The sequence below is a fragment of the Trichomycterus rosablanca genome, chromosome 3 (genome assembly GCF_030014385.1).
Source record: "Trichomycterus rosablanca isolate fTriRos1 chromosome 3, fTriRos1.hap1, whole genome shotgun sequence".
Taxonomy (NCBI): Eukaryota; Metazoa; Chordata; class Actinopteri; order Siluriformes; family Trichomycteridae; genus Trichomycterus; species Trichomycterus rosablanca.
The window spans coordinates 13,052,907-13,065,585 of record NC_085990.1 but is presented as its reverse complement, the minus strand read 5'-3'; the positions used below and the strand labels follow the sequence as shown (position 1 = coordinate 13,065,585).

The 12,679-nt window shown below is 38.3% G+C and overlaps 1 protein-coding gene across 1 annotated transcript; it reads right to left on the bottom strand.

Moving 5' to 3' along the window:
* Positions 1-1,080: 1,080 nt before the first annotated feature.
* On the bottom strand, positions 1,081-12,417 carry cd4-1 (CD4-1 molecule). Its single transcript, XM_062991605.1, has 9 exons — positions 12,363-12,417; positions 11,149-11,313; positions 10,159-10,299; positions 7,698-7,949; positions 6,843-7,211; positions 4,595-4,852; positions 4,405-4,511; positions 4,268-4,314; positions 1,081-1,333 (listed from the first exon to the last, which is right to left on the bottom strand). The coding sequence occupies exons 1-9, from the start codon at positions 12,415-12,417 to the stop codon at positions 1,303-1,305; spliced, it is 1,425 nt and encodes a 474-aa protein (XP_062847675.1). The 3' UTR covers positions 1,081-1,302.
* Positions 12,418-12,679: the final 262 nt, after the last annotated feature.

The window sequence follows — 12,679 nt, the reverse complement described above, 5'->3', positions numbered from 1 at the left end:
ACATTAAAGTAAACAAACTGCTACTGTGAGAAAGCAAACTGAATCACTGAGTAAAAACATGTCAGAAACGACTCTTTTCAAACGAATTATTCATTGGAATCGAATCACGGAGCTGTGCTCTTATCTAAAGATTCATTCATTTTGTTCAGTAGTGTAGTGCGTAAACAAGTCCATGGATCGCCTGCGTATATGTAACAGTGAATCAGTCTAGTTCAAATCGTGAAAAACATGTATACACCAACGAGAGCTTCCAAATTAACATTTTGGGCAATTTCAGTTGTTCCTCTAATCCGAGACATTTATGCTATTTTTTATTTGGATTTCTCCAGTATGTGTCATTTAGTTGAGCTGGCAATGGCAGCTGGCAAAACTCTTTCTTTATTGGTTGTAGAGGTATAAATGACAGCTTATTTAACGAATTACCAGTTTCAGCTTCTTACTGCAAAAGCCGAGAGAATAAATCACCTGACTAAGACAGTTTTCGTTAGTTAGGTGGACAAACACAGTTGGTTAATATATCCTTGAAATATTTTGGAAATATCCTGGAAACATATAAGATGGCCACCAAGAAGAAAACAAGTGGATTATATCCCTAACGGAACAACACGGATATACTGTAGATTTGGTCTCAATTTGAAGAAGAGAAGCTCAGGTAAGCAGCGGTTATGATTTTATGTTGCTGTGTGGTTGATCTGTGTCGCAGTGTACATTTTGATCATCCTATGACAAGCCATTGTAACAATAAATTATGTGACCAGATCTCTAATTATATTTTGACTAGACAAAATCCCCAATATTTTTCTACACAATGTGAAATATTCCAGTCACTAAAGATACTGAACGCACCTGGTGCTTTATAAAGTTTTGATTTTCAAATACAGTTCAGACATTTATATTTATTTATACATTACAGATATTTAATAAGCAGATAAAGTTAACATAAGTATAACATCCCTATTGAACATTTTACATATAGAATGAATATGTTCTTTATATGAGTGCAAACAATTTACAATAATATTACAATACAGTAATAGTACATAAAACACATGCAATTACATGAAGTATATTGGAGTAATATTCATAAAATGTTTGACATTATTATTTATACCATGCAGTTTTTTCTATGTACATCTCCAACGTTTCTTTTTTATGGTTTTCTTATGGCTAATATTTATAGAATGCATTTAAAACACATGATGGATTTACACTTTACACTTTCCCTACCACCTTTTTGACTTTCACATGAGGAATCAGATTTTCTGCCTTAGTCCAATCATGCACCTTGAGCAGAGGCATCATTTAGGTCCTGTAGAAACCCTTTGGCTGGGGACTAAAACAAAATAAGACAAACAAACCAAAAATGTACGATTGAGTAAAACGTGTAGTTAAAAACAGTGTCAAAAGCAGTCTGTTTTTAATAATCCAGTTAAACCAGCATAAATCAACTGTGTAGATGGGTTAAAACCCCACATCAGCAAATACTCTGCACCCAAATGCAGTAAGATGAACACAGTAAGACAATACTGTGTTCAGTGTGTTTTTATTGCCCATCTTTCTGCTATCCTGTATTAGCAAACTAGCTAGCCCAAAAAACAAGGCAGAGTGTATGTAGTTCTCAAAACTGGACCGGCATCAGCCCACACCTTCCTCTGCTGGTTAAAGTGGCCTTAGCGAACCAGGGCATTAAAGTAAGACAATACTACTGTATGTTCAGAGTGTTTTTATTGCCCTGTCTGCTATCCCATATTAGACAACTAGCTAGCTGCATATAACCTACTGTATGTCTGATTACATTTGTTGGAAGTAAACATGAGTGACGTCCAAAACTGCTTAAATAAACCATTCAACATTTTGCCTGCATCCCTAAACAACTACAACTGTACTAAATAGTGGTGCAGTGTTCTGACACACTATGAATAGGATTTAAGTACTAGCAAACCAGCTAGCAGAACGGCTAATAAATTGCTCATTTTGATAACAGATTTGACATTAAATTATGACATTTAACCCATGTGTTCTGTCGACATTGACTATACTACCTTGTTTTTTGGGAGTCCCAGAGACCCTAGTGTTGAGTGGGTGAAATAAAATTACACTGCTGTTTAAAATTAATCAAATTAATTATCCAAATATGACAATATGGCTGAAAATCGTGTATTCTAGCTGGGGTGTCTAAGACCCCATTTACATTTACAGTGTATCACAAAAGTGAGTACACCCCTCACATTTCTGCAGATATTTAAGTATATCTTTTCATGGGACAACACTGACAAAATGACACATTGACACAATGAAAAGTAGTCTGTGTGCAGCTTATATAACAGTGTAAATTTATTCTTCCCTTAAAATAACTCAATATACAGCCATTAATGTCTAAACCACCGGCAACAAAAGTGAGTACACCCCTAAGAGACTACACCCCTAAATGTCCAAATTGAGCACTGCTTGTCATTTTCCCTCCAAAATGTCATGTGATTTGTTAGTGGTACTAGGTCTCAGGTGTGCATAGGGAGCAGGTGTGTTCAATTTAGTAGTACAGCTCTCACACTCTCTCATACTGGTCACTGAAAGTTCCAACATGGCACCTCATGGCAAAGAACTCTCTGAGGATCTTAAAAGACGAATTGTTGCGCTACATGAAGATGGCCAAGGCTACAAGAAGATTGCCAACACCCTGAAACTGAGCTGCAGCACAGTGGCCAAGATCATCCAGCGTGTTAAAAGAGCAGGGTCCACTCAGAACAGACCTCGCGTTGGTCATCCAAAGAAGCTGAGTGCACGTGCTCAGCGTCACATCCAACTGCTGTCTTTGAAAGATAGGCGCAGGAGTGCTGTCAGCATTGCTGCAGAGATTGAAAAGGTGGGGGGTCAGCCTGTCAGTGCTCAGACCATACGCCGCACACTACATCAAATTGGTCTGCATGGCTGTCACCCCAGAAGGAAGCCTCTTCTGAAGTCTCTACACAAGAAAGCCCGCAAACAGTTTGCTGAAGACATGTCAACAAAGGACATGGATTACTGGAACCATGTCCTATGGTCTGATGAGACCAAGATTAATTTGTTTGGTTCAGATGGTCTCAAGCATGTGTGGCGGCAATCAGGTGAGGAGTACAAAGATAAGTGTGTCATGCCTACAGTCAAGCATGGTGGTGGGAATGCCATGGTCTGGGGCTGCATGGGTGCAGCAGGTGTTGGGGAGTTACATTTCATTGAGGGACACATGAACTCCAATATGTACTGTGAAATACTGAAGCAGAGCATGATCCCCTCCCTCCGGAAACTGGGTCGCAGGGCAGTGTTCCAGCATGATAATGACCTCAAACACACCTCTAAGACGACCACTGCTTTATTGAAGAGGCTGAGGGTAAAGGTGATGGACTGGCCAAGCATGTCTCCAGACCTAAACCCAATAGAACATCTTTGGGGCATCCTCAAGCGGAAGGTGGAGGAGCGCAAAGTCTCGAATATGAATATGCTCCGTGATGTCGTCATGGAGGAGTGGAAAAGCATTCCAGTGGCAACCTGTGAAGCTCTGGTAAACTCCATGCCCAGGAGAGTTAAGGCAGTTCTGGGAAATAATGGTGGCCACACAAAATATTGACACTTCAGAAACTTTCACTAAGGGGTGTACTCACTTTTGTTGCCGGTGGTTTAGACATTAATGGCTGTATATTGAGTTATTTTGAGGGAAGAATAAATTTACACTGTTATATAAGCTGCACACAGACTACTTTTCATTGTGTCAAAGTGTCATTTTGTCAGTGTTGTCCCATGAAAAGATATACTTAAATATCTGCAGAAATGTGAGGGGTGTACTCACTTTTGTGATACACTGTATGGCATTTAGCAGATGCTTTTATCCAAACTGACTAACAGAACTGTGACAGTATACTGTCTAAGCAATTGAGGGTTAAGGGCCTTGCTCAAGGGCCCAACAGTGGCAACCTGGCAGTGGTGGGGCTTGAACCAGTGACCTTTTGATTACTAGTCCAGTACCTTAACCACTAGGCTACAACTTCAAACAGAAGTGTATAAATTCGGTGGTGATTGAAACAATATCAATATCAAACTATAGTTTATTTGCAGTTTCCATAAAATTAGGGAAAGCCATGAAGTATCAAGCTGATTGAAAAAGATTAAGGATATTATGTGAGCTGTTAAAGAAGCTCTGGGATCTCTGGAACCCCAAACAGAACTTGAGGGTTAAAGTAATTAACCAGTAAAATAAGTCATAATAACCTAATTTTTGATGGTCAAAACTTACTTCTTACAGCAGCAGAATCTGGTCTTACGTTGTTTATACATTATCGCCTATCCAAGAAAAAAAGAGAAAGGATTTTGAATGGAACAGATTTAAAATCATTACATCAGGATTTATTTCATTATCAGAGCAATATTAACCTGTCTGCGTCTTCGGACGATTATGACAGTGATGACAGAAAGCAAGATGAACATCAAAATGCCACTGACGATCGATACAACAAGCCAAATATTGACCGGAGCTTTTACTGCAAAACAGAACAACACAAGAAATGGTGTTAAACCAAAAATAGAACAATTCCTTCAATGGAACTGTTGTTTCTGTCCTCACCGATAATCAGGTGCACGGTAGCCGATGTAAGCACTGTATTGTTCCTTCTCAGGTCACATTTCCACCACCCACTATCATACACCGACACTTCAGAGATGGTCAGATTTACAGGATGAGGTGGGGGGCCAGATAAATCCAGAGATGAATAGCGAGGGGGTGTCCATTTCACCTCAAGGTCAGGAGTCATGGCATGACCAAGAGTGCAGCTCAGATTTACAGTATTACCCTGAAGTGTAGAGGAAAGTGCAGAAGAAACAACTAGAAAAGAGAGAAAAACCACATGTAAAATTACATGACTGTACATTATGTTACATCAAAATTAATTTTAACTGTATTCATCAATCAGCCAAAACATTAGCACCACTCTTAAAAACTTGCACTGTAATGCATACTTTAGAACAATTGTGGATGCTATGGTTAGAGATGGTAGGGACTCACAGATGTCTTAAATGCAGCTGATACGGGCAGCAGAAAGACCTGAGTGACTTTAACAAGGGCCAGATCATTATGGCCAGAGAAGGGGCGCTTACAGGCAGGTCCAAGAATAAGATGGACAAGCCACAGACGATTTATTTGGACAGGCATGTGTACATTGTTTATCACTGCAATAACACTACAACATAGATGTTTAAACACCTAAGTGTCAATGCTGATATGAGAATTGTGCTCCAACCAAAAAGAAAAAGCCAATAGCACTCTGTGATCAAAAATTGTCTACTGGTAAAACACTATAGAAAGATTAACACAAACTATGTGTAAAAAAAGAAAATAGATCTAGTCTTTAACTGTACACCTAAAACAAGTGCCAAAAGGGTATACACTGATCAGCCATAACATTAAAACCACCTCCTTGTTTCTACACTCACTGTCCATTTTATCAGCTCCACTTACCATATAGAAGCACTTTGTAGTTCTACAATTACTGACTGTAGTCCATCTATTTCTCTACATACCTTTTTAGCCTGCTTTCACCCTGTTCTTCAATGGTCAGGACCACCACAGAGCAGGTATTATATAGGTGGTGGATCATTCTCAGCACTGCAGTGACACTGGCATGGTGGTGGTGTGTTAGTGTGTGTTGTGCTGGTATGAGTGGATCAGAAACAGCAGCGCTGCTGGAGTTTTTAAATACCGTGTCCACTCACTGTCCAATCTATTAGACACTCCTACCTAGTTGGTCCACCTTGTAGATGTAAAGTCAGAGTCTATTGCTGCTGTTTGAGTTGGTCATCTTCTAGACCTTCATCAGTGGTCACAGAACGCTGCCCACAGGGTGCTGTTGGCTGGATATTTTTGGTTGGTGGACTATTCTCAGTCTAGCAGTGACAATGAGGTGTTTAAAAACTCCATTAGCGCTGCTGTGTCTTATCCACTCATACCAGCACAACACACACTAACACATCACCACCATGTCAGTGTCATTGCAGTGCTGAGAATGATCCACCACCCAAATAATACCTGCTCTGTAGTGGTCCTTGGAGAGTCCTGACCATTGAAGAACAGCATGAAAGGGGGCTAATAAAGCTTGCAGGGAAACAGATGGACTACATTCAGTAATTGTAGAACTACAAAGTGCTTCTATATGGTAAGTGGAACTGATAAAATGGACAGTGAGTGTAGAAACAAGGAGGAGGTTTTAATGTTATGGCTGATCAGTGTATGTTTTTAATAAAGAGACTAGTATTTAAACAGTATTTAAACACATATCTGGATCTGGCTATATCTTACACACTGATATTAGCCCACACTACCATGTCATAGCATGTTAGAATTGTTGCAGTGCTGAGAATGCTCCACCCAAATAATATATGGTCAATGGAGTCCTATGAAGGTTAAGGTACCAGCATTTAAGGTCTTGTCCAGGTCTGGTCTAGTAATCTGAAGGTTGCTGGTTCACTGTTGGGCACGACCCCACACTCTCACTTGTTCACATTGTATTATGATCGTGATTGTAGGTCAAGTTTAATAAAAGTGAAAAAATGCAGTGAAAGCAAATGCATAGAGGGGGTGACAAGGTGAACAAAACAAAGGATAGGCTAGGAAGTAAATATTTAGGTGTCGGTGTAGCATACCGCTGGATACTTGGCTGATAATTACATCAATAAAGGTGTTCCTAATAAAGTTTTAGGTATGTGTATGCTGGCAATAATATTATTTGTTTTTCACTGGAAATAAGAAAGTAATTTGAATTTAAATATGCTAACAGTGATGTGATTTTTCACCACATTATCTCCACCAGAACTCTTACCTTGTAGCACCTCCACCTTCACCATCCTGCTCAGCTCTTTTGTTCTAAACTTCAGACTGCATGTGTAAGTCCCCCTGTCTTCTACATTCACCTGGGAAATCTGTACACTCAGGTCATGATCTTTCACCTCCTTTTCCATGAAGGAGCTTCTTGTACCATTCAGGTGTTTCCAAAATGGTGAGGGTTTCACCTGCAGTGTGAGGAGGTGCTTTGAAGACTTGGGTTGGTCTAGCGGACTGAAGTTCCAGTTGCCACCCGAGACACCTGTGGCATTCACCACAGACCAGGGGATTTTAGAGGACAAGAAACAAGGGATGGATAATTTAGAGGAGATGGAAGTGTAGACAGGGTCTGGAGATGGTGCAAGATCTAAGAAGAAAGTGGGGGGCATTAAAACAGCAATTATTACCAGTAATTATTTTAATTATTCAAAGAACAATGCTATCCAGCACCCATAAAGTAATTCCAGTTTGCCAGATTTAAACTGTTGACAAAGTATACTATCCAATCCAAAAACTATTTTACTGTGGAAAAACAAAGCAGGATAATTCCAGTTAGTCAATTCAGCTGAATGAATATGACTGGCCTTAATTTTAGTCAACCTTAATAGATAGTACTTTGTATACTTTGATATTTTAATACTGAAACATTTAAAATGTGAAACAAGATATCTCATGTGTCTAAACGTGACATGTAGTTCTATATGTATGATATTATATAAAATGACAATAATTTTGGGGTTTCCTTGTGGTAAAACAATCAAACATTTTGTATACATTGGTTTAAAGTACATAAAAGAACATTTTAAGATTCTTTTAAAAACTGGGAGCTGTGCCATATTACATCAGTACTCACCTATAACTGTGACAGCAGTCGTTGCATTTAATAATTGGACATTTGTCTTTAGTAAACATGACCACACTCCACTGTGTTTGCTGGAAATGCTGTGTTCTGTCAGTCCCATCATGTTGTGTAGTACTCTTTGTGTGCCATCGGGCTTGTAACATGTCACAGAGGTTTTTACTAATCTGGATACTCGATAATCCAAGTCAAAGGAAATAGAAAGAGTTTCTCCAGTCAGCAGTGCTAGCGTTGTTGGCATATTCACTAAAAGTGAAAAACAGGATAAAGTTAGTTTAGCAAAAATATATATTTGCTTGTATATGAGAAAATCACACGGCATAGGTTATTTATTTTGTAGGTAATAATTCCTTTGTAATTTAGTAAACTGAAGAAGTCAGTGCTTAAGACTCTTTCGTCCCTTTGGACAATGCATCAGTAAAAACCCCAATTTAAGTCAAGCAACACAAAATCTGTAAGCAATTAATCAACTACTAGATGTATCAGATTCTTTAAAAAAAATAATAATCAAACTGACCTTAAAAAACAACTTGTTGCCTTTTATTTTTTCCTTTTATTTGTTATTGCATTGAGCTCATTTTACCATTTTTCTTCTAAAACGTTTTTATCCTAAACAGACCTTTTAACAAATTTACTTGCAATTAACTTTTGCTTTAAGTCATCTAATGATTTTGTTTCTTGTGGATTTTATTGCTGTGGATTTAAAATCATTATTTTTAATACAAAGTTAGACAATATTCTTGTGTTGCTTGGATATCAAGTGTTCAGCTCACTGCAAATAAAATCTACAGTCAAATGAAGTGCAGACAAAAACAAAAATTGTTTTAAATCATATGAAAACTGGATATGTTTAAAGTATGTAAGCATACTGTTAAGTACCTGCCCAGTTGGCCTTCTTGTTGCAAAAATCTAAGCATAAATGTAATTATAGATCTGCATTTTTTTTGCAGATATTTGTTGATTTGTTTGTTACTTTAGGGACAAACTAACAGTTAACTGTTAACTGCTAACTGTTCTTATAATACATCCATGTAACCACAAATAAACCACTGATGCGTTGTTATACTGTTATTTGACACAAAAATGTTTGTTTATTAGGATTTTAACGTCGTTTTACACTTTGATTACATTCATGACAGGAACGGTAGACACACGGACACGGGGAGAACATGCAAACTCCACACAGAAAAGACCTAGACCTCCCCACCTGGGGATCGAACACAGGACCTTCTTGCTGTGAGGCAACAGTGTGGCACAAAGATGAAACACTGTATGACCATAAGCTTGGGGACGCCCCTTCAAAGGGAGTTTCAGTTTTTTCAGCCACATCCATTTCTATTAGGTGTATAAAAATACATAACATAAATTATATTCTTTCACTATTGTGCAACAGTTATAGTAAGACCCTTTTCTGTTCCAGCATGACCATGCCCCTGCAAATAAAGCCAGGCCAGAGATTGGAACAGTAATTAGGAGCCGGGCTTTTTCATTCAACATCAGGGCCTGAATTCACAAATGCTTTTTTTTTACTAAATGGTCACAAGTTCCCAAAGACACACTCCAGAATCTTGTAAAAAGCCTTCTCAGAAGAGCGAGACTTTTATAGCGTCAAGGGAGGGGGGCTTCATATTAATGTCCATTGTTTTGGAAAATGTCCATATTTTAGTGCTATTTACACTAATACCATTTGCACTTCTTCATCACTGGCTTCATAAAATATGAATTAATAGCTTTATTGGTATGACTATGGAGAGCCGCAACACTAGATACTTAATATGCTCAAGTATTCCTCTCTTACTCATGCTGGTGCCTCAACCAGACAGCATGAGTCTCTGTTTTCTACATCAGACAAGTCCTATTCTGTGGAGTGCCTGAGCAGACCAGTAGCACCACTGAGACTTAAACCCTGGTCTTAGCAGTTGTGAGTTAGCAAAATAGATTGATGTGGCACCTGAACACCACTTATAATTGCTAATGAAAATACAGTGGACCCTTGACTTACGAATTTAATTGGTTCCGAAGGGCTGTTCTTAAGTCAAAATGTTTGTTAGTTAAACCTATATTTCCCATAAAAAATAATGTAAACAGAATTAATCTGCTCCAGACCTCCCTAACCACCCCTTACCTAACCTTTGTAATGTCTTAAATGGTCTTTTTTGTTATAAATACAAGTATATTTTCCCTTAATCCTAAATTATAAAATAGACATTACTGTAATAAATAACATTACACAGTAGTAGTACTATACTGTACATACACACACATCACATTTCAGTACAGTACGTGCTGTACCATACACCATAATACATTTCCTTTTTTTTATATAAAATGTATATGGTAAACCGTTTGTAACTCAAGGGTCTACTGTACAACCAGATTCATTAATGGTGACAACTAAAATGTTAATAATAAAGCCTGGGTCATGCTCCATAGCACTATATCAGTCTCGACTCACCTCGGTAGAGTTTGTACTCTTTCACGTCATCCTTTGTAAGTTCATACTGTTTACATCTGAAGAGATTAAAGTCAGAATTCAGGACAGGTGAAATTATGAGAGAGAAGTCTGAGGAAAGAGAGACTCGGTCCTTCCAATTATCTGTTTCATAAAAGAAAACAAACATTAAGCATTAGTAATATGTCAATAATTTTATTCAATCACTTATTTTCACCAACTGCTTCATCCTGGTTGGCGTCACGGAAGGTCCTGTGCCACACTGAATTTAGGAACACACCTTGAAAAGGGTGACTGTCTCACCTTCACTAACTCACTCAGTCACTCAGAAAATCTATATAGACACAAGTAGCACCTGCAAAACTCCTCACCGCTGTCATCAACAAGAATCAAGTACAGGTCCCAATGACTCTGGTAAGCTTTGGTTTCCTTCCAACCCACAAAAACATGCAGAAGGTGATTTGGCTTTTCTAAAATTATCCCCACGTTAGCCATGAGTTAGTGCCCTGTCTGTATTGCATTTCTGTCATTCAGGTTCCAGGTGGCACCAGAATGTATGTAAAATTTATTCATTTACCCATGTGAATGATAGTTTTAACATTTATTTGCCTCTGGTCACTGTCTGTGAGGAGTTTGGCATGTTTATCTGCATCACGGGTTTCCTTTGGCCATATGGCCTCTTTCCATTTGTCCAAAAACCTGCAGAAGGTAGACTGGCTATTTTGAAGTTGGCTTTATGCAAGAAAATGTGTTAGTGTGTGACGTCATATGTACTGCTGCTATGCAAGTGAATGTAAGCTGATGAATTAACACAATCTTTATAGTGAATTTCCTTGCACCAGGTTTTTCTGTGGAGTGCTGAACCCACTGTGACCCAGATCAGGATGATGCTGTTAGTAAAAATCAATTAATGACTAATTGTGTTTCTCTGTGACTGTATGATGAACATAACATAAACTATGTGTAGAATAACAGAGGATTGTTTCAGTAGACCTATTTTATTAGTGCCCTGCTGAGGGTTCCTTCCAATCAGCGGTAGTTCTTTGTCAGGGTCAGAGACAAAGAACCAGTTGACGTAAAATTTGTCCGTCGATTCCCATTTTCTCCTAGGAATAGTAACTGAGCCTCCTGGCTGAGCAAAAATCACCTCTGGGTTTTCTGAAAGAAAGTGAGGAGAGAAAAAAAAACACAGTGCTGTAAAAAGTAAGCCCCCGTTCTAAGCAAAACATGTAATTAATTACTTGAAAGAAACCTTAGTGAACGCATCACATTTTGTGAAATACAATTTTATTTTATTTATTTATTTATTTATTTTTTACCCCTTTTTCTCCCACTTTAGCACATCCAATTTCTACCAGTCAATCATCCTCTCACTAATGCTGGTCCCTGCTCCTGATTGGGGCCCCCCCCCCGACACATGCTCAGCAATCGAACATCTTATCACCCACACTTGACGAGCGCAGTGTGGTACAGCGCTGTGCACGGAGGGCCACACCCTCTACCGCACTCCTTCTCCATCTCCGTGCAGGCGCCACCAACCAGCCAGCAAGCAAAGGTCGTAATCGCACTAGTCTGAGAGAGAGTCCCCATCCGGCTTAGTCCCACCCCTGATCTGAACAACAGGCCAAATGTTGTTTACAGCTTTCTACTGTAAAATCAGTTGTGGGTGTAATTTAACAGCCAGTTTTTACAGTATTAGACTGTTACAGCTCTTTACTGTTAAACTAATGCATTAAGGGGACATGTGACTTGAAGTGGTAGCAAGTGTCTGTTGTAGAAGTATTCTTCAAATTGTTTTTAATTTTTTATCAATTTCTATACCTAGAATTGTTCATTTTATTTTGTTTCTGATGTCATATACATTTAATTTTTAATACTCCCAAACATGGAGTATCACTCTGTAAAAGATACTGTTAATTTTATGGTAACTTCCTGGCAACCCTGCTGCCAGTTCTTTACTGTTTTTTTACAGTGAATTTTTTTACAGTGTATTACTTTGTCATTGCTCAGGGGTCCAGGTTTTGTGCACCCTACACAGTTGTTCACTGGCCTTTAATACAAAAGATTTCTGAATTAAAAATATACTATTTTGTTTAAAATTTCCTGCCATGACTTATAAATCAGTTCCCTTCAAATATGCAATTATTTTTATTTAAATCTGCCATCGCATATTGTCAGAGCTTTCAGTAATTATGATGGAATCTTACCTGCAGCTGAGTGGGATGGAACCAGCACAAGTAATAGCGCCCACAGAAAGACCATTTTGTCTCCCAAATAGAGTAAACAAAAAGTGAGGACACGCTAAAAAGAGAAAAAAAATGTCAATTATCAACAAATTAAGTCAGATTTTTACCAGATTTTAGATGTCTGAGTTACTGGAACACATATTGTTTGCATAAAAAACTAATTGTTTCATTTGCTTTCCTACTAACAGTACAGTATTTCTGGCATAATAACTAAATCTTTGTTTAGTTTCTAATCTAACTGGTAGAGTCATACTAGCCCTATTGATATAGACTATGGA

Excerpts from the sequence above, each read along its gene's own strand:
- cd4-1 (XM_062991605.1), bottom strand. The coding sequence starts at position 12,417 with ATGGTCTTTCTGTGGGCGCTATTACTTGTGCTGGTTCCATCCCACTCA. Across the intron at positions 7,212-7,697 it reads GACTGCTGTCACAGTTATAG|ATCTTGCACCATCTCCAGAC; the intron begins GTGAGTACTGAT and ends CTTTCTTCTTAG. Across the intron at positions 4,853-6,842 it reads GAAGGTGGAGGTGCTACAAG|TTGTTTCTTCTGCACTTTCC; the intron begins GTAAGAGTTCTG and ends TCTCTTTTCTAG.